At 46.2% G+C, this 22,609-nt stretch overlaps 1 protein-coding gene across 1 annotated transcript in view; it reads right to left on the bottom strand.

Moving 5' to 3' along the window:
- drp2 (dystrophin related protein 2) overlaps positions 1-21,775 on the bottom strand; it is a gene marked incomplete at both ends in the record, with an annotated part of 75,751 nt that extends 53,976 nt beyond the window's left edge. Inside the window, 2 exons of the mRNA XM_084149882.1 lie at positions 1,646-1,802; positions 21,729-21,775. Coding sequence (XP_084006008.1) covers positions 1,646-1,802; positions 21,729-21,775 — 204 coding nt within the window. The remainder of the gene's footprint in view (positions 1-1,645; positions 1,803-21,728) is intronic.
- Between the last annotated feature and the right edge of the window lie 834 nt (positions 21,776-22,609).

Genomic DNA, 22,609 nt, shown 5'->3' with positions numbered 1-22,609 from the left:
CTTGGGGAGTGGGAGCTCCTTAGATAGATTATAAAGGAAGACTGCATTAAAAATGGGGACATAGAGAAAATAAAAGGGATGGTGGGAGGAAAGGGGTGAGGAAGGAGGAGGGTGGAGAGTAGAGGAGGGGAGGGGAGCTATAGTGATTTTAGCAGGTACATGCTAAGTAACAAAATCTGTAGTATGGGAGGGAGGGAGGGAGGGAGGAAACAGCACAGTGGGCTATAATCTCTTAGCAGGAGAGAGAGAGAGAGAGAGAGAGAGAGAGAGAGAGAGAGAGAGAGAGAGAGAGAGAGAGAGAGAGAGAGAGAGAGATGGTGTGTGACTGTATGGTTTTTGTCCTGTTATTTGGTAAGCTGATTTCACAGCGGCAGTCAGTGGCGGTGGAGGGGGGAGGAGGGGGAGGTGCGGACCACTCTCACTGTCAATACGGCTCTCTCCCCTCAGAGACACACTGCACAAACTGACAGCACAGAAAATTGGAACGTAGGTGGAAAGAGCATTCTGCTGTAGTACAGGACCAATTATGGTCCGTGTGCATGTGCGTGTGCGTATCTGCCTTCCTGCCTGCCTGTTTGTGTTTGTGGAACATATCATACCAAATGGAGTTGTGTTTACTGGGACATTTATAAAAAACCCAGGAACCATTGCAAGGAAGGATTTTCTCAATGTTCTACCACAGAATAAGGAGGAGTGCAGAACAAGACCCTGAATTTGAGAGACTCTATCTCTCCCCCTCTTATATTCTACACCCGGCATCTGCTTGCTTGGCTCCACTACTCTCAGCTTTCAACCAGTTGAATTCCCCTCTTCATCAACACAGATCAGCCGGGGCTTTTTAACATGTCAAATAAAAATATTTCAGCTGAACCACTCCTCTTACTCAACGACAGTTCAGGGTATCTTTATAGATTCTCCACTGGGTGGTTTTAACACACACCACGGCGATCTTGTTGCCTCAGATCTCTCCTGTAGATAACAACCAGAGTCGTTATTTTGATAGATGGCCAAATTAAGAGAGCCTCAAATCGAAGTGGTTACTAATTGAAAGTAGATAAATCCCTGTGGAGGGATTAAGTATGTACTACTCTCAAAGTGCTTTCTTCCCTCTATCCTTAATGTTACCAATGGGCTAACCTTAAACTAAGATTAGTGTCAAAGCACTGAAACATAACCTAGTGGCCCTATTCATTCCAAACAGGTAACTAAGGAGTTTCTAGGGAGAGACAAAGTGATCCTGGTTTGTGCTGTGAAGGTGCCTTTGGATTTGTTTGATCAATACAAGTCAACTGGAAGGTAACACAAACACACATTCCTGCAGCTCGGCATGAATGATGGGCTCCACTCAAGCAATTTATAACTATAGTTCACTGTAATTACTGTGTATCTGCCTATAGTAAATTCATTCAATCCCACTTTCTATAGAAGCCATTGAGAATGGAACCAAAGGACCATAGTTGAATGTTCCTTAGTGCCACAGAAAAAACTTGGAATAAAATACAGTTTTGTTGCCTACAGGAGGGTAGCTCTCCAGGAACAGAGATGGAGAGCCCTGCTTTACAAGAACATCCTAATTATTACCTACCAGTTTGGCTTGTTTGAGTGTTTGTGTGATGTAGCTTTTGAAAGGGGCCCAACACAGTACCTGGTGGAACTCCCTCTGGTGTTGGACAGCCCCCACGTCGCCCCCTATGGGCAGCTGTTCCGACAGTTCCTCGTCCTTGGCTGTCAGCCATTCTATGATCTCCTGTAGGGAGAGCTGCAGCTTCCCACTGTTGTCTGAGAACGCCTCAAGCCGCACCCTGCGGACACACAGACAGACAGACACACAGACAGACAGACAGACACAGACATATAATAACCACAGTTAGGCGATGGCTGCTCATGATACCCAATACATCTACCAACATTTGTGACATTTGGTGACATTTGTAAACTGCCGTCACACAACCCCCAGTATCAACTGAGTATCACTTGATGTAACAGATGCACCTTTAAAAACATGACAACAGACAAACTGTATAAGATGGTGAAGGAACGTATGGGATATTCAATCAGTATAAGTAAAAAGTATGTGTCGTTGCTGGATGAGTTTCTTTGACATTAATCGATATGATGCAATTCAATATCCTTTCCGGTGCTGCGGCGTTTACATACAATTTTTCTAAATTCCGCATACATCAACACATATGCAAGCTAAAACATTAAATCAATCATACCCGGCATATATTACCATACACGCAAGACAATGTGAGACATTACCCCGAATAGCTACCTCTTGCAGAGGGGGTTGGGAGGAATAAACTCGGAATAAATAGAGCCCAGAATGTATCTCTTTGCCACCTGCCAGAAGTGTGAGGGATTGTCTGGCTGAATCAGGGGAGCTCCATCAGGAGCACAGCTGGGTATGGGGAGGAGGCAGAGTGTGAAAGTGCCCCAGTGTTTCAATTACACACTAGATCCCCAGCTTGCAGCTACCACTCAAAATATCATTATTTCTGCAGAATGTCATTCCCCACCAGTGTCAAAACATGGACGGAGAGTGGGAGATAGAGGGGGGAGGGAGGAGGGAGAATGTGTGCCAGCCGCCACAGCTCTGACTGCAACAAAGATGGTGGTATGTGAGAGGAGGGAGGCACATTGCAGAAATGCTAGTCAAGGTTTATTTTTTTATTTTTATTTTTTTTCACCTTTATTTAACCAGGTAAACCAGTTGAGAACAAGTTCTCATTTACAACTGCGACCTGGCCAAGATAAAGCAAAGCAGTGCGATAAAAAAACAACAACACAGAGTTACATATGGGGTAAAACAAAACAAAGTCAAAAATACAACAGAAATACATATAATATACAGTGTGCAAATTTAGCAAGTTATGGAGGTAAGGCAATAAAATAGGCTATAGTGCAAAATAATTACAATTTAGTATTAACACTGGAATGATGTGCAAGAGATGATGTGCAAATAGAGATACTGGGGTACAAATGAGCAAAATAAATAACAATATAGGGATGAGGTAGTTGGGCGGGCTAATTTCAGATGGGCTGTGTACAGGTGCAGTGATCGGTAAGGTGCTCTGACAACTGATGCTTAAAGTTAGTGAGGGAGATAAGTGTCTCCAGCTTCAGAGATTTTTGCAATTTGTTCCAGTCATTGGCAGCAGAGAACTGGAAGGAATTGCGGCCAAAGGAGGTGTTGGCTTTGGGGATGACCAGTGAGATATACCCGCTGGAGCGCAGACTACGGGTGGGTGTTGCTATGGTGACCAATGAGCTAAGATAAGGCGGGGATTTGCCTAGCAGTGATTTATAGATGGCCTGGAGCCAGTGGGTTTGGCGACGAATATGTAGTGAGGACCAGCCAACAAGAGCGTACAGGTCACAGTGGTGGGTATTATATGGGGCTTTGGAGACAAAACGGATGGCACTGTGATAGACAACATCCAATTTGCTGAGTAGAGTGTTGGAGGCTATTTTGTAAATGACATCGCCGAAGTCAAGGATCGGTAGGATAGTCAGTTTTACGAGGGCATGTTTGGCAGCATGAGTGAAGGAGGCTTTGTTGCGAAATAGGAAACCGATTCTAGATTTAACTTTGGATTGGAGATTCTTAATGTGAGTCTGGAAGGAGAGTTTACAGTCTAACCAGACACCTAGATATTTGTAGTTGTCCACATACTCTAGGTCAGACCCGTCTAGAGTAGTGATTCTAGTCAGGTGGGCGGGTGCAAGCAGCGTTCGGTTGAAGAGCATGCATTTAGTTTTACTAGTGTTTAAGAGCAGTTGGAGGCTACTGAAGGAGTGTTGTATGGAATTGAAGCTCGTTTGGAAGTTTGTTAACACAGTGTCCAATGAAGGGCCAGATGTATACAAAATGGTGTCGTCTGCGTAGAGGTGGATCTGAGAGTCACCAGCAGCAAGAGCGACGTCATTGATATACACAGAGAAAAGAGTTGGCCCAAGAATTGAACCCTGTGGCACCCCCATAGAGACTGCCATAGGTCCAGACAACAGGCCCTCCGATTTGACACACTGAACTCTATCTGAGAAGTAGTTGGTGAACCAGGCGAGGCAGTCATTTGAGAAACCAAGGCTATTTAGTCTGCCAATAAGAATGCGGTGGTTGACAGAGTCGAAAGCCTTGGCCAGGTCAATGAAAACGGCTGCACAGTACTGTCTATTATCGATCGCGGTTATAATATCGTTTAGGACCTTGAGCGTGGCTGAAGTGCACCCATGACCAGCTCGGAAACCGGATTGCATAGCGGAGAAGGTACGGTGGGATTCGAAATGGTCGGTGATCTGTTTGTTGACTTTCAAAAACTTTTGAAAGGCAGGGCAGGATGGATATGGGTCTGTAACAGTTTGGATCTAGAGTGTCACCCCCTTTGAAGAGGGGGATGACCGCGGCAGCTTTCCAATCTCTGGGGATCTCAGACGTTACGAAAGAGAGGTTGAACAGGCTAGTAATAGGGGTTGCGACAATTTCGGCGGCTAGTTTTAGAAAGAAAGGGTCCAGATTGTCTAGCCCAGATGATTTGTAGGGGTCCAGATTTTGCAGCTCTTTTAGAACATCAGCTGTCTGGATTTGTGTGAAGGAGAAGCGGGGGGGGCATGGGTAAGTTGCAGCGGAGGGTGCAGAGCTGGTGGCCGGGGTAGTGGTAGCCAGGTGGAAAGCATGGCCAGCCGTAGCAAAATGCTTGTTGAAATTCTCGATTATTGTAGATTTATCGGTGGTGATAGTGTTTCCTAGCCTCAGTGCAGTGGGCAGCTGGGAGGAAGTGCTCTTATTTTCCATGGACTTTACAGTGTCCCAAAACTTTTTGGAGTTAGTGCTACAGGATGCAAATTTCTGTTTGAAAAAGTTAGCCTTTGCTTTCCTAACTGCTTGTGTATATCGGTTCCTAACTTCCCTGAAAAGTTGCATATCGCGGGGGCTATTTGATGCTAATGCAGTACGCCACAGGATGTTTTTGTGCTGGTCAAGGGCAGTCAAGTCTGAGGAGAACCAGGGGCTATATCTGTTCTTAGTTCTGTATTTTTTGAATGGGGCATGTCTATTTAAGATTGAGAGGAAATTACTTTTAAAGAACAACCAGGCATCTTCTACTGACGGAATGAGATCTATATCCATCCAGGATACCTGGGCCAGGTCAATTAGGAAGGCCTGCTCGCTGAAGTGTTTTTGGGAGCGTTTGACAGTGATGAGGGGTGGTCGTTTGACCGCGGACCCGTTACGGACGCAGGCAATAAGGCAGTGATCGCTGAGATCCTGGTTGAAGACAGCGGAGGTGTATTTAGAGGGTAAGTTAGTCAGGATGATATCTATGAGGGTACCCATGTTTACGGATTTAGGGTTGTACCTGGTAGGTTCGTTGATAATTTGTGTGAGATTGAGGGCATCTAGTTTAGATTGTAGGATGGCCGGGGTGTTAAGCATATCCCAATTTAGGTCACCAAGCAGTACGAACTCTGAGGATAGATGGGGGGCGATCAATTCACATATGGTGTCCAGGGCACAGCTGGGGGCTGAGGGGGGTCTGTAGCAAGTGGCAACAGTGAGAGATTTATTTCTGGAAAGGTGGATTTTTAGAAGTAGAAGCTCAAACTGTTTGGGCACAGACCTGGATAGTATGATGGAGCTCTGCAGGCTATCTCTACAGTAGATTGCAACTCCACCCCCTTTGGCAGTTCTATCTAGACGGAAAATGTTATAGTTGGGGATGGAAATTTCAGAATTTTTGGTGGCCTTCCTAAGCCAGGATTCAGACACTGCTAGAACATCAGGGTTGGCGGAGTGTGCTAACGCAGTGAATAACTCAAACTTAGGAAGGAGGCTTCTGATATTTATGTGCAGAAAACCAATACTTTTACGGTTACAGAAGTCAACAAATGATAGCTCCTGGGGAGTAGGAGTGATACTGGGGGCTGCAGGGCCTGGGTTAGCCTCTACATCACCAGAGGAACAGAGGAGGACTAGAATAAGGATACGGCTAAAGGCTTTAAGAACTGGTCTTCTAGTGCGTTGGGTACATAGAATAAAGGGGGCAGTTCTCCGGGCGTTGTAGAAAAGATTCAGGGCATTATGTACAGAAAAGGATATGGAAGGATATGAGTACAGTTCAGGTAACCCTAAGCGTTGGGTAACAATGAAAGAGATAGCGTCATTGGAGGCATCGATTGAGCCGGTCTCGGCGTGTATGGGGGGGGGAACAAAGGAACTATATGAGGCAGTTTGAGAGGGACTAGGGGTTCTACATTGAAATTGTATAATAAGAACTAACCCAAACAGCAATAGGCAAGGCATAATTGACATGGGAGAGAGGCATAAAGCAGTCACATGTGTTATTAGAGAGAGCTAAGACACAACTGGAAATAGCGATAACGTTTGGGCTAAGACTAAACAGAATAAACAGGACAGGGTACCGTGTAAAGGAACAGTCCAGCAGGCATCAGCTGTGCAGCTGAGTGATCATAAGGTCCAGTGAACAGCAATATGTGAGTCCGAGAGCAGTTCAAATTGGTGCTTCAGCACAGCTAGCAGGGAGCACAGTTGTAGTTTGCGTGTGCTAGCGGGCCGGGGGTGGCAGATGGATCTTCGTGGTCGTCGCAACGGGAAGCCTGTTGAAACCACATCAGACTATTTCGTCGGCAAACCAGTCGTGTTGGATCGGCGGGGCTCAGTGTCAACACTAGGAGGTCCCGTCCGGTTGACAGAGAGGTAGATAGCCGGGAGATGGGCCTGAGGCTAGCTCAAGGCTAACTGGTGCTTGCTATAGGGCAATGGTAATGGTAATCAGCCAACAACAGGTTGCAGCTAGCTAGCTGGTTGTGATGATCCGGCGCTAGGGTCCAGTGATTCCGGCAGAAAGTCCAATAAGCTCTGGGTCGATAGCACGCTGGGTCGATAGCACGCTGTGCAGACTGGCCAACGAATTGTCCAGGCTAGAGCTAGAGCTGGCTGGTGGATAGTGTAGGCCACGGACAATGGTGAAGACGCTAACGGTGACTAATAACAGGTAGCCACTATTTTCAGCTTACGGTTCTTGATGAAAGTTATAAAGAAATAATAGAATCCTTTCCACGTTGGGTGAGGCGGGTGTAATATTCATATGTGTCACCATACTGAATTGTAATTGGATGCATCATACTGTGCAATGATTGGTTAAGACCACCCAGGTGGTGAGGTCATTCTAAGATGATCATGGCCAGAGACACATGGACATGCACGTTATAGCTAGTTAATAAAGAGCTACGTTTATAAATATCCTGTCGTCCTGCATTTTATTATTTTGTACAAAGCGTACAAAACAAGACATGGTGTCAGAGTAAAAGGACTAAAAGATGGATTTTGCTGGAGTTCCTTCACCTCGAATGGATTGGGGGTCTACAAATCTACCCGATGCATGGCGTAAGTTCAAACAGCATGTGGAGCTGATGTTCACGGGTCCTCTGAAGGAAAGAGGAGAAGAGGGAAAGTGCAGCTACCTGCTCCTCTGGATCGGTGAAAAAGGGAGAGACATTTACAACACATGGACACTTACCGAGGCTGAATCAAAGGTACTGAAAACATACTACGATCGTTTTGAAGCATATGTTTTGCCAAAGACCAATACAATTTTCGCTAGGTACAAATTCCATGAGAAAGTACAAGGCGCTAGTGAATCGTTTGAACAGTTTGTCACTGAGCTGCGTCTGCTTGTGAAAGACTGTGATTATGCAAACAAGGATGAGATGGTCAGGGACCGTATTGTATTTGGAATACAATCACCGCGAGTGAGAGAGAAACTTTTGAATGTTGGATCAGAGTTAACGCTGGACAAAGCTATCGACATAGCCAGATCTCACGAGCTAGCACAGGTTCAGATGAAAACCATTTCAGGCGGCAGCACGAGCGCATCACGTGAACAAGCAGTGTACGCAGTCAGGCAGACATCAAAGCACACCTCCAGTGCCCAGAGAGCATGTTTCAGAACGGAGACAGACAGAACTCCAAAACAGAGCGACACAGACTCCAAACGCCCCAAAACATGTGGATATTGTGGATACAAAGTGCATGGCGAACAGGGGAATTGCCCAGCTAAAGGCAAACAGTGTACTAAATGTGGAAAATGGAATCACTTTGCAAAAGTGTGCAGAGTTTACCGTGGAAAAACAGTACATACAGTGAGTGAAGATGAAATGTCAATCAAAGAGTCAAATGCTGATGAACTGTTTATTGATTCAGTGACACAGAAAAGTCAGATATCAGAGACAGAGCAAGCCTTTGCTGACATTGAGATAGGAAGACAAGGCACAGAGCTAAAATTCAAACTAGACACTGGTGCACAAGTAAACATTATTCCTCTGAGTAAGTACAGAAGCTTGACATCTGAGTGTGAGCTACAGCCCACCACGCGCAGACTGACTGGTTATGGTGGTGAACAGCTCCCAGTAAAAGGCACATGCACTCTCAAATGCAAATACAAGGAAAGGGACATGATGTTGGACTTTTACGTTGTTGACACTCGAGCACCTGCAGTGCTAGGTCTTAAAGCATGTTTAGACATGGACCTTATCAAGCTAGTTTTATCAGTGACAGCACCAGTAGAGATAGAGAATGTCATGGAGGAGTTTGCTGATGTTTTTACAGGAATAGGACTATTCCCAGGAGAATGTACCATTCACCTTAACCCAGACGCAACCCCTGTGATCTACCCACCGAGAAAGATTCCACTTGCTCTCCGCGCCCGTCTGAAGAAAGAGTTGGAGAGCATGGAGCAATCTGACATCGTCACCAAGGTTACAGAACCGACGGATTGGGTCAACGCGTTAGTGGTGGTGGAGAAACCACGCACAGGCAAGCTCAGAGTATGTCTCGACCCAAGAGACTTGAACAAGGCTATCAAACGCCCCCATTACCCCTTACCGACGCTAGATGGCATCACACACAAGCTAGCGGGCGCACGCTACTTCAGTGTCATGGACGCCAGATCAGGCTACTGGGCTATCAAGCTCACAGAAGAGTCATCTAAGCTCACAACGTTCAACACACCGTTTGGACGCTACAGGTTCCGTCGCCTGCCTTTTGGGATTATCTCAGCCCAAGACGAGTTTCAGCGAAAGATCGACGAGGTGTACGAAGGCCTCGACGGAGTCGTGGCAATTGTGGACGACATCCTTGTCTATGGTCGAACCAAAGAGGAACACGACAGAAACCTCAGCGCGATGCTGCAAAGGTCCCGCGAGAGAGGAGTCCGGCTCAACCCCGAGAAGAGCACAGTCGGCGCTACAGAGGTCAGCTACTTCGGGCATCTTCTCACAGCGAATGGAATCAAGCCAGATCCGCAGAAGATCTCAGCCATAAAGGAAATGGAGCCACCAAAGAACCGCGCAGAGCTGGAAACAGTGCTTGGCATGGTCAACTACTTAGCCAAGTTCGCACCCAGCCTCTCCAATGCTAATGCACCCCTGCGTCAGCTGCTAAAGCAGTCCAGTGAGTTCCTCTGGGACAACCAACACGACATCGCTTTCCAGAAAGTGAAAGACTTGATCACGAGAGAACCAGGACCAATCCTTGCCTACTACGACCCCAACAAAGAGCTCAGACTCCAGGTGGACGCGTCAAAGTATGGACTAGGGGCAGTGCTACTGCAAGAAGGAAAACCCATCGGCTACGCTTCCAAATCTCTCACAGACTGTGAAATCAACTACGCTCAAATCGAAAAGGAGCTGTACGCCATTCTGTTCGGATGTAAGCGTTTCCATCAGTATGTCTATGGACGACAAGTCATTGTGGAATCAGACCACAAGCCCCTCGAGTCAATCATGAGGAAACCGTTAGCCGCAGCCCCGCCAAGGCTACAGAGAATGATCCTTCAACTACAAAAATACGACTTCACAATCACTCACCGTCCAGGCAAAGACATCCCTGTCGCAGACACACTCTCCAGGAAGTTTCTTACCTACAAGGACAGCAGCCTCAGTGAAGGCATGGACATGCAGGTGCACACTGTGTACAGCAACTTACCAGTTAGTGACACAAAACTGAAGGAGATCCGAGCAGAAACAGAAAAAGACACACAACTCACACAGCTGAGGAAAGTCATACAGTCAGGATGGCCTGAGGAGAGGAGAAAATGCCCTCAGAGCGTCTCAGAGTTCTGGAACCATCGTGACGAACTATCACAGATCAACGGAATCATTTTCAAAGGAGAGAAAATCATCATTCCTACCAGTCTCAGAGAAGAGATTTTGACAAAGATCCATGCTGGACACATGGGCATGGAAAAGTGCAAACAGAGAGCACGGGACATTTTGTTTTGGCCCGGAATGTGCAAACAAATAGAGGACATGGTTGGTAAATGCCCCACCTGTCTTGAACGACGCCCCTCGAACACCAAAGAGCCAATGTTACCTCACCGTATCCCAGACCGACCCTGGCAGGTCGTGGCAACAGATCTGTTCACGTGGAACAACGAGGACTACATTATAACAGTGGACTACTACAGCAGATACTTCGAACTCGACAAGCTTCACAGCACCACATCTGCAGCTGTGATACACAAGCTGAAAGCAGCCTTTGCCAGGCATGGCATTGTAGAGACTTTAATATCTGACAATGGGCCCTGTTACAAATCAAATGAGTTTGAATCCTTCACAAAAGCATGGGAGTTCACACACGTCACCACAAGCCCACATTACCCTCAAAGTAATGGCCTTGCTGAAAAATCTGTGCAGATCGCTAAATCACTCATGGACAAAGCAAAAGCAGACAAGAGAGACCCCTACCTCAGTCTCCTTGAATACCGCAACACTCCAGTTGACAACTTCAAATCACCAGCCCAGCTGTTGATGAGCCGCAGACTTCGCTCAATCCTCCCCAGCACCAACCAGCAGCTGCAACCTGAGGTCGTCAGCTACAAGGAAGTGCATGCAAAACGTGCACAGAGACAGCAACAGCAAAAGCGATACTACGACAGGTCAGCCAGACCACTGCCACCACTGAACGACGGAGAGTCAGTTAGAATCCAGGAGCATGGCTACTGGAAGCCAGCAGTCGTCATCCAACCAGCTGACACTGAACGTTCATATCTCGTTCGCACCGCAGAAGGAGCGGTGTACCGCCGCAATCGTCGTCACCTACTGAACACAAAAGAACAACACACTGACGAGATGAACTGTTCCCCTGAAAGAGAACGGGATGGACTAAACACAGACACAACACAACATACACCATACTTACCTGCAACACCACAAGAACTGTTGACTGACACAGAAGCATGCTCAGCTTCATATCACACAAGGTCAGGAAGAGAGGTCAAGCCTAGAGCTGTCCTAGACCTGTGAAATGTCAAAGGGTGTAGGCGGATCGCTGCCCTAAAAGAGTTTCCAGACTGTAAACTTGTTATTGAAAGTTAACTTGAAATGCTTTGGTATTGTATTTGTTTGATATGTTGAGATGTCATTGCTACAGTGAAAAGCTGAGTTGCTGAGAAATATTTGTTCTAAAAATAACAATATGCTGAATCATTGTTTGTCTGTTATGTTGATGCAGTTGGTGCAGTTTAAATGGTTACTTACCTCGAGTTCAAACTACAGAGCATATATTCAAAAGAAACGCTTTATTGTTCCACATATTTTTTCTTTTTTTTAAAAGAAGGGGGATGTAATATTCATATGTGTCACCATACTGAATTGTAATTGGATGCATCATACTGTGCAATGATTGGTTAAGACCACCCAGGTGGTGAGGTCATTCTAAGATGATCATGGCCAGAGACACATGGACATGCACGTTATAGCTAGTTAATAAAGAGCTACGTTTATAAATATCCTGTCGTCCTGCATTTTATTATTTTGTACAAAGCGTACAAAACAAGACAGCGGGTTGCAGGAAAGTATATTTAGTTAAAGAATGAAAGTAAAAAATTGAGAAATATAGACAAAAAAACTAGAAACGGGATATTTACACAGGACGAAAAATAAAAGCGACCGCACTGCTACGCCATCTTGGAACTATTTTTGGTGATGTGGTAGTGAGCACTCTGGAGCAAGCCATGGGTACTAATAGAATGCTACTGTCACTGTTACTGCCAATACGTCGACCAGGTCAACAAGTGTACCAGAGGTAAGTGCTATAGCAGAACACACAGGTACAAAATAAAAGGAGACAAATACCCAGCTGTCTGAAGCAATCACAGTACTTGTATATTGGGTTTGTCGTTTCCTGCGGAGACAATGGCACTCTGGCTTTTTATTTCCTGTGACATCTCCTAGACACTGATTAGTTGACAAAGAAGAGAGTTGGAGTGTCACTTAAAAGCCGTCAAGGAAGGAAGTTTGTGATTGTGTGTAGATTAATTGGGCGGGATAGCGTGCGTGCGTGTGTGTGCGTGTGTGTGTGCTTGAAAGAAAGAGACAGATAGAATCTGTGTCTGTATGCGTATGTGTACAGTACCATATGTCCCAAGTCAAATCTGTGTGTATTTGAGCGTACTGTCCCCAAACCCCTCTGCCTAACCTCCATCTCAGTGGTAATTGAATCAGAGCGAAGGTTATGGTGTCATGTGTGGCCCCAGCAGAACAGGCTCCAGATCAGATCCATTGGTTCAGAGGGACACATGTGGCCTATACCCCCTTGGGATCCTCTGTCCTCTGGCCAGAACATAACCACTGACCCGCAGCCAGCACAGGGCAGTAGCACACACCTGTGTGTGTGTGTTCACTGAGCAGTAGAACAAACAGCTGTAGAACAAACAGCTCTCTCTCACACTGAAACACACACGCTGAGTTTCTATTCACACACACAAATGCACACACACATAAGTGCATACTAACTGTCTTCGCACACACACACACACACACACTTTGAGTACTTCCACACACTGAGACACAGCACTCAGCTTGGATGGAAGCGTGGCTGATTCACATCAGAGAGAGAGAGCCCTCTAATACCTCTTTGTAAGGTCGTCCATCACCAGGTAGCTTTACTGGGGAGCTTCAAACGGCCACAAATCAAGCCTCAGCGCCCGGCCTCTTCTCTCATAGACACCCATCACATCACATCCCCAACTTCCATTACACAGTGAAGGCGAGAAAAATAGACAGCCGTGCTGCTGCAATGGAATCATTGCCACGCGCCAGGAGCTTCCTGCTACAGCTACAGACCAGCTAGACCCAGGCTAGGCTGAGCTGGGCTGCCAGTATAGAGGCCTGGAGGTATTTCATCCCCGTTGAACACACCAGGATTAATTATGGACACTTTCTACTGCATTAAGATGGGAGATGCCAAGGAGGGAGAGAAGTAGAGGGGGAGGAAGAGAGAGAGGAAATGTGACCCTCAGTGACCCCCTACTGAGGTGATGTCAGTGTGGCGTGGGTGTTGCCACGGTGACAGTAGTCGGGTGACATCACAATCAAACAGTGCATTGGAGTTACACGTGTGCACAAGAGTGTGTGTGTGTGTGTACCTGTGGGCGCGTATCGGCCCATCGGCTCAATATGAGCCATCAGGTTTCATGACAGGGCTAAAGGTAATCAATAACAATGGCCTAATGGGATATGTAGCTACTTGGCCATGAGGTAGACAGGCAGGCTTGTTTCCTCCACACAGGATAATAGAACCCACTCCAGGCCAATCCATCAGGATCAAAAACAACAAATGATCACAAAAAGAGACCAAAGAAAGTGACTTGCCTGTGCAACATGGGCTACAGAGGCAGACACTAAACGTAACATTTCTTCATTGCTTCAGTGTCACCTCCAAAGGACATAAAGGACTAATATAAATATAAATCAGGTTGGGGGATTATCGTGAGGAGGTTGCTTTGTGGTTCAGTGATTCATTAACGCATAAGATATTCTTTAGGAAGGAGGGAGAGTGAGAGGGAGAGGGAGAGATTGGGGCAGAGACAGAGACAGAGATTGGGGCAGAGACATAGAGATTTGGGCAGAGGCAGAGGCAGAGACTGGGGCAGAGACTGGGGCAGAGATTGGGGCAGAGGCAGAGGCAGAGACTGGGGCAGAGACTGGGGCAGAGACAGAGACAGAGACAGAGACAGAGACAGAGACAGAGACAGAGACAGAGACAGAGACAGAGACAGAGACAGAGACAGAGACAGAGACAGAGACAGAGACAGAGACAGAGACAGAGACAGAGACTAAGGGACTAGAGACTATGGGGAGCTGGGCTGGGGAGCCCAAAGTCTTAAGATATATAGACAGCCTCTCTCTCCCTCATAGTGCTCCAGTGACTCACCTCCCTCATTAACCTGCATTCACTGGCTCTCTGTGTGAATCACACTCTTGTTGAGTACAAACTGGCACACACCCACACACACTGGCACAAACACTGATGTGTGCACACACACACGCATGCGCACATGCACACACACACGTGTAGGTTATGCAAAAATGCACATTGAAACATGCTATTATATACAGTATGTGCTATTATATGACATGCTCGTTGAGTGTAGCTCAGGTGCACACGTATGGAGCACGCACACACAGACGTGGAGGATCTCAAGGACAAATTGTAGACAATAGATGAAAAGGCTGTGCAGGGTCTTCTGGGAATGAGGGACACTTGAAGGTAACACAGTCTGGCAGGTAGATGTGAGGGCTCTATTGCTGGTCAAACTGACACAGAGACAAGCTGAGACTAGCACCCTCTCTCAACACACATGGGGGCTGTGTGTGTGCTTGCCTGTGTGTGTGCAAGTGGGCTTTTCCATACAGAGCAAGCCTCAGATCTGCCATATCTCATTGTTGAAGCGCTCCAATCCTGTATGTCTTCTCTCTCTGAGGGACTCGGGGGCTTTTTAAAGCCCTGCTTCCTGGTACAGATGTACGATCTTAATTTGATCACCCTGTTGCAGGAGAAAGTTCCTGCAATGCAGGACAATTTTTACTTGTAGTGTAGTTTGTAATTTCCACTTGATTTTCCCTAACGAAATCAACCCGTACAAAAATATAAATGAATGGTATGATTCCGAAACGTATGCTCTGTTGCACTTTCACTTTTTGTATTATTTTGAGCATGGTTTAAATTAATTGTACTATTTTTGCATCTCGGCCTCCTTGGGTTATTCCTTTTCATGGTTTTGAGTGCACATACTTTTTGAACTCTACAGATAGTTTCTCTCCCACACACCGGCCGCCTTTCATTCTAGCCTCTACCCTCATACTGGCTTTCTAATGAATTATAATCCACATAATAATTAACATTCCCTGTTGCTGCAGGACTCTTTTCCTGCTGTAGCAAACTGGCTCAAATTAAGATCCTACATCTCTGTGCACATCAGTGAATGTGATTATCTCTTCCTGGCAATTCAAAGAGACACTGCGGTAGTCCAAAACCTTACTGCCTCCACATTGTTTCTAATCTCACCAAGAGTGTGTGATTTGTTCTGCACCACCTGACGGAGACACACAGTTCAGCGCTTCTACACAGCTTTGTGCAGTTTAATTCCTAGCTCTACACGGCGAACAACGAGTAGGCTGGTATTTTTAAGCAATAAGGCCCATGGGGGTGTAGTATATGGCCAATATACCACAGCTAAGGGCTGTTGTTAAGTACCACACAACGTGGAGTGCCTGGATACAGCCCTTAGCCATGGTATATTGGCCATATACCACAAACCCCCGAGGTGCCTTATTTCTACTATAAACAGGTTACCAACATAATTAGAACAGTAAACAATTAGTTTTGTGTCATACTCATGGTATATTGTCTCATTTACCATGGCTTTCAGCCAAATCAGCATCCAGGGATCGAACGACCCGGTATATAATATTAAATCATTCAAGGCTCCCTAATTCCCTGTTGAGTGTTCCATCATTAGTGTGTCTGAAAGTTAGTTTGTCTGCCAGCCCTGTCAAAAACAAAACACCATCCCGCTACGAGCCTGCATGGCGCCGTTCCCAAAAGATGCTGGAGCCGTGTCCCCTCCGTTTTTTAAATCTTCATCTCCCGTCCCCTCCACCGCCCATATGACGCCAATTATACTCTCCCAAGCAGTAACAGGAATGATGTACAGTTACACGCTCTTGGGGAATCAACAAACGTGGTTAAGTGAGGCATCTCATTAGGGAACCAATAAGAAAATCTGAAACACAACCACCTGAGGCTACCAAAACCTCATTCTGACCCTAAATAAACTATATCTACTGACAATGACATCCCACCCACACCAACTGACTGGATGATTGATGTCTGAATGATCCAATAATGTTTGAGTTCTTCCCACCTCTATTATCCCATTGGCCTGAGGGCTCTTTTCACCCTTAACCCTTAACTAATGTTGGATAGTGGGTCTATTCAGGCATCATTAACATGTAATTGGAGCACAACAGAGCCTGTCTGGGCTAGGCCTAGCCAGGAGGTGCTGCAGGGAAGAGCTGGTGGAGGATAAAGTGGGGCGCAACACTGACTGTAGTTAACACTGACGGACTATGGGGGGGGGGGGGCACTGCCAGGATAGGAGAGAGGAGGGAGGGAGGGACATACAGAGAGAGAGAGAGAGAGAGAGAGAGAGAGAGAGAGAGAGAGAGAACTACACAAAGAGAGAGAGTGAGTGAGTGAGTGATTGAGTGAGTGTGAGAGAATGAGAGAGAGCAAGAGAGAGAGAGAGAGAGAGAGAGTGAGAGGGGGGGACAAGAGTGAGAGAAAACTACTGAGAGCAAGAGAAATAAAGAGAGCCAGAGAGCCAGACAGAGCCCTGCTATAACCCAGACAGAGCCCTGCTATAACCCAGACAGAGCCCTGCTATAACCCAGACAGAGCCCTGCTATAACCCAGACAGAGCCCTGCTATAACCCAGACAGAACCCTGCTATAACCCAGACAGAACCCTGCTATAACCCAGACAGAGCCCTGCCATAACCCAGACAGAGCCCTGCTATAACCCAGACAGAACCCTGTTATAACCCAGACAGAACCCTGCTATAACTCAGACAGAGCCCTGCTATAACCCAGACAGAGCCCTGCCATAACCCAGACAGAGCCCTGCTATAACCCAGACAGAACCCTGCTATAACTCAGACAGAGCCCTGCTATAACCCAGACAGAGCCCTGCCATAACCCAGACAGAGACCTGCCATAACCCAGACAGAACCCTGCCATAACCCAGACAGAGCCCTGCTATAACCCAGACAGAGCCCTGCCATAACCCAGACAGAACTCTGCCATGACCCAGACAGAACCCTGCCATAACCCAGACAGAACCCTGTGGTCCTCTGTAGCTCAGCTGGTAGAGCACGGCGCTTGTAACGCCAAGGTAGTGGGTTCGATCCCCGGGACCACCCATACACAGAAAAATGTATGCACGCACGACTGTAAGTCACTTTGGATAAAAGCGTCTGCTAAATGGCATATTATTATTATAACCCAGACAGAGCCCTGCTATAACCCAGACAGAGCCCTGCACAGTGGATCAGAGCACAGGCGGTTGGCACTCTGAAACCATCCCAGCCATGCCACGTGTCCCTCCCTCCACACATTCCCAGCGTGCCAGTCTGCCACCCACGTCACCCCCAGAGGGCATTCTCCACAGCACACAGCACGGTGGTGTTACACACACCACCAGAACAATAGCCCACTGTTGCAAGGGCATAACAAAGACTACCTCTATAAACTCTTGTATCATGGGCGGCAGGTAGCTTAGTGGTTAAGACTGTTGTGCCAGTAACCGAAAGGTCGCTGGTTCTAATCCCCGAGCCGACTAGGTGAAAAATCTGTCGATGTGCCCTTGAGCAAGGCACTTAACCCTAATTGCTCATGTACCGTAAGTCGCTCTGGATAAGAGCGTCTGCTAAATGACTAAAATGTAAATATGATGATGATGCTCAATAAGGTGGGCCTAACTGAAAGGCTTGGGACCATTCAGCCATCAATTCAGTTAGTAATTCGAATTGTATTGTTCACACGCATTAAAATGGTCTTGTTCAACCAAGTAGCACTTTCCTAAAGCTCTTACATTGTAAGAAGGGTTAATGTGTTGCCTCCACCTGCAGTAATAATAAATAATATGCCATTTAGCAGACACTTTTATCCAAAGCGACTTACAGTCATGCGTGCATACATTAAAAAAAATAAATAATTGTGTATGGGTGGTCCCGGGGATCGAACCCACTACCTTGGCGTTACAAGCGCCGTGCTCTACCAGCTGAGCTACAGAGGACTACAGTGGTCAGTCTATAATTTTAATGCAGTAGTAGTTCATCTGATGTATACAGTGAGGGAAAAAAGTATTTGATCCCCTGCTGATTTTGTACGTTTGCCCACTGACAAAGAAATGATCAGTCTATAATTTTAATGGTAGGTTTATTTGAACAGTGAGAGACAGAATAACAACAAAAAAATCCAGAAAAATGCATATCAAAAATGTTATAAATTGATTAGCATTTTAATGAGGGAAATAAGTATTTGACCCTCTCTCAATCAGAAAGATTTCTGGCTCCCAGGTGTCTTTTATACAGGTAACGAGCTGAGATTAGGAGCACACTCTTAAAGGGAGTGCTCATAATCTCAGCTTGTTACCTGTATAAAAGATACCTGTCCACAGAAGCAATCAATCAATCAGATTCCAAACTCTCCACCATGGCCAAGACCAAAGAGCTCTCCAAGGATGTCAGGGACAATATTGTAGACCTACACAAGGCTGGAATGGGCTACAAGACCATCGCCAAGCAGCTTGGTGAGAAGGTGACAACAGTTGGTGCGATTATTCACAAATGGAAGAAACACAAAAGTCTGTCAATCTCCCTCGGCCTGGGGCTCCATGCAAGATCTCACCTCGTGGAGCTGCAATGATCATGAGAACGGTGAGGAATCAGCCCAGAACTACACGTGAGGATCTTGTCAATGATCTCAAGGCAGCTGGGACCATAGTCACCAAGAAAACAATTGGTAACACACTACGCCGTGAAGGACTGAAATCCTGCAGCGCCCGCAAGTCCCCCTGCTCAAGAAAGCACATACACATGCCCGTCTGAAGTTTGCCAATTAACATCTGAATGATTCAGAGGAGAACTGGGTGAAAGTGTTGTGGTCAGATGAGACCAAAATGGAGCTCTTTGGCATCAACTCAACTCGCCATGTTTGGAGGAGGAGGAATGCTGCCTATGACCCCAAGAACACCATCCCCACCGTCAAAAATGGAGGTGGAAACATAATGCTTTGGGGGTGTTTTTCTGCTAAGGGGACAGGACAACTTCACCGCATCAAAGGGACGATGGACGTCAAATCTTGGGTGAGAACCTCCTTCCCTCAGCCAGGGCATTGAAAATGGGTCATGGATGGGTATTCCAGCATGACAATGACCCAAAACACACGGCCAAGGCAACAAAGGAGTGGCTCAAGAAGAAGCACATTAAGTTCCTGGAGTAGCCTAGCCAGTCTCCAGACCTTAATCTCATAGAAAATCTGTGGAGGGAGCTGAAGGTTCGAGTTGCCAAACGTCAGCCTCGAAACCTTAGTGGAACAAAATCCCTCCTGAGATGTGTGCAAACCTGGTGGCCAACTACAAGAAACGTCTGACCTCTGTGATTGCCAACAAGGGTTTTGCCACCAAGTACTAAGTCATGTTTTGCAGCGGGGTCAAATACTTATTTCCCTCATTAAAATGCAAATCAATTTATAACATTTTTTACATGCGTTTTTCTGGATTTTTGTTGTTGTTATTCTGTCTCTCACTGTTCAAATAAACCTACCATTACAATTATAGACTGATCATTTCTTTGTCAGTGGGCAAACGTACAAAATCAGCAGGGGATCAAATACTTTTTTCCCTCACTGTACCTGTTTTATCAACATGCCTGAGGAAATGAAATGTTTTCCCATTCACATCCATAATCATCTAGAGTTCATTATGACATATGTGTATACAGTATATATATCATATGGAGCTGTGGCTTCATTGATTGGAGTCTTAATCATAACACAGCTCAAGCAATCAACCATCGCCTCGGCAACTGTATAATAAACACAACATAAATTACAGACTGTACTCCGTCTAGTCCTTAGACTCTTTTTTGTTGTTGAAAATATAATTACCTCTACTGGTGTGACTCACTGAGAGAAGAAGAAACCATTCTTAATGTCGACCTTCAGATTCTATGAATTACCAAACGTGGGACTAAAGCTTCTCAACATATTTCAATGCATTGAGCATTCAAAAGCAGGTGAGTAATAATCATTCAGCATTATGCCTTACAGATACTCTCAATGCCTACACACACAATGAATGCTGATCACCACAAAGAAGCTAGTCTACACAGGACCATGGTGGTAGACAGTAGCAGTAGACTACGGGTTGCAGTATGGTTTCTATGGTGAGAGGCAGGAGCAGGAGAAGCAGGAGAGGCCTTGTGCAGTTAGTCAGGAGGAGGACTTTAACTCCATGATTTCTCCTCCTCCTCTTTCTAAATCTGCCATTGGAACAGAGGCTCCACACAACATATCCATCAAACCCTGACAAGCCATTATAAAAACCAACCTCCACTTGTCCAGGAGTTGGCACTCAGTCCTGTACACATCTCTCAGGGACATCTCTTGGCTTTCACGCTCCAATCGCTCTCCACTCATGACTGTGTTGTAGCGATCTGTCTCTCTCTCTCGCTGTGGGCCAAATGATGTCAGAAGGGGTTGAGTGTGCGTGTGTGAGTGTGTGTGTCTGTGTCTAGGTGTGTGTGTGTGTGTCTGAGTGTCTGTGTCTGGATGTGTGTGTGTGTCTGTGTCTGAGTGTGTGTGTGTGTGTGTGTGTGTGTGTGTGTGTGTGTGTGTGTGTGTGTGTGTGTGTGTGTGTGTGTGTGTGTGTGTGTGTGTGTGTGTGTGTGTGTGTGTGTGTGTGTGTGTGTGTGTATGCATGCGTACGTGTGTGCTACCACTGCAGGACATCCATAGAGATCTCATTACAATACGCTGCAGGGAGAACTGTCTTAACGAATATCCCCACTAATATATTCTTGCCTATGTCCCCTCTGGATGAATTGGGATGTTCGGGTCAAGCTAGTAATTAAGGGATGCCAGCTGAATTGAAGACATACCAATGATATGCTAGGCTTGGGCGCCTTCCAATTAAGCATCAAAGCAGTACTACAGTTGTTCCTAATTGTTTTGCCTATGCAGACCTCTCAAGTGTAACTGGGAGGGGGGGGCGAATCAGTATTCACCCACATATTATCGATAATGGATAGGCCCACTCGGAGTTGTCAGAGAATATTTCATTTTGTGACAGCACATTATAGAGACAATGGTTTTTTAATTGTGGGAACAGCAGTGAACAAATTGGATTAACAGGTTGGAAACGCTAGTACAGAGAGAATATTAGAAATATCAACACTGCAAAAACATTGGCGCATGAAAGACTCACTGGAAGACGCATGTTTGCACAGCATGTTTTAAAGCCCTACATTGTGATAGCATGTTTTAGAAATATGTTTTCTTGAAGTTATTCTGTTGATTCTCCCCACTACCTAAAGTAAATGGCATTTTATTTGCATTGAAACCCAATGTATAACACATCCTACACCCATTGAAAGCACAATGTAAAACATATCCTACACCAATTGAAACCCAATGTAAAACACATCCTACACCCACTGAAACCCAATGTAAAACACATTCTTCACCCATTGAAACCCATTGTATAACACACTCCCATAAAACCCATGTATACCACTCCCATTGAAACCCAATGTAAAACAGAATCCTAACCCCATTGAACCCCATTGTAAGCAGCGTCTTACCGGATGTTGTGGGACTTGCGTTTGATCTCGTTCCAGCAGAGGTTCATGTCTCCAGATGGGTGGTGCCCTCCCAGCCTGCTACACTCCGTCCCCACCACTCCGTCCTCCTGCCCTTCAGGATCCACCATGGACTGGCAGGGCACACAGTGGCATCCCGGCCACCCAGGCCGTCCCGCAGCTACACACACACACACAACACAGAATACACACACATTAGCACACACGCCTATATCATTGTAATGTATGGTATCATATCATGTCATATCATACATGCACTCATGAATAGGGTACTGCGTTTTACCAGAACATTATAACTTAACCAGGAAAAAGTCAAAGCCCTACTCTTAGACATGTCCACACTTGAATGTGTGGGCAAATTCACGTGCATACAGCCAAACCTATGATGCATGAAAGAATGATAACAACAATTCCATTCCTTTCATTATTCCATTGCATTAAGCTGCAGGCAACAGCAGCACAGCCGGAAACCTTTCTCTCAGACTTGAGAGGGCACATGAGGAGAGGCTCTGAGAGGGACTAGGCCTTGCTGCTGGAAGTGGAGGGCATCAGGGATTCAGTTCACACTACACCCACTCACACACAGACATGCACACACACAGCTACCTCTCTAGCACTATAGACTGCTGCAACCGGGATGCTTTCCCAAAAACTACTTTCGCCTGAAATGTGTCATGGGAGAACTTTGGTTGCAGTGTCAACATTTGAAGTGAAACACACTCCCACCTGAGAGAGGGGAGAGAGAGAGAGAGAGAGAGAGAGAGAGAGAGAGAGAGAGAGAGAGAGAGAGAGAGAGAGAGAGAGAGAGAGAGAGAGAGAGAGAGAGAGAGAGAGAGAGCGAGAGAGAGCATTAGACTCGCAGG

This window comes from Coregonus lavaretus (assembly GCF_964263955.1).
Source record: "Coregonus lavaretus genome assembly, chromosome: 32".
Classification (NCBI taxonomy): Eukaryota; Metazoa; Chordata; class Actinopteri; order Salmoniformes; family Salmonidae; genus Coregonus; species Coregonus lavaretus.
The sequence above is the reverse complement of the archived record's forward strand: the minus strand, read 5'-3'. Positions and strand labels throughout refer to the sequence as shown.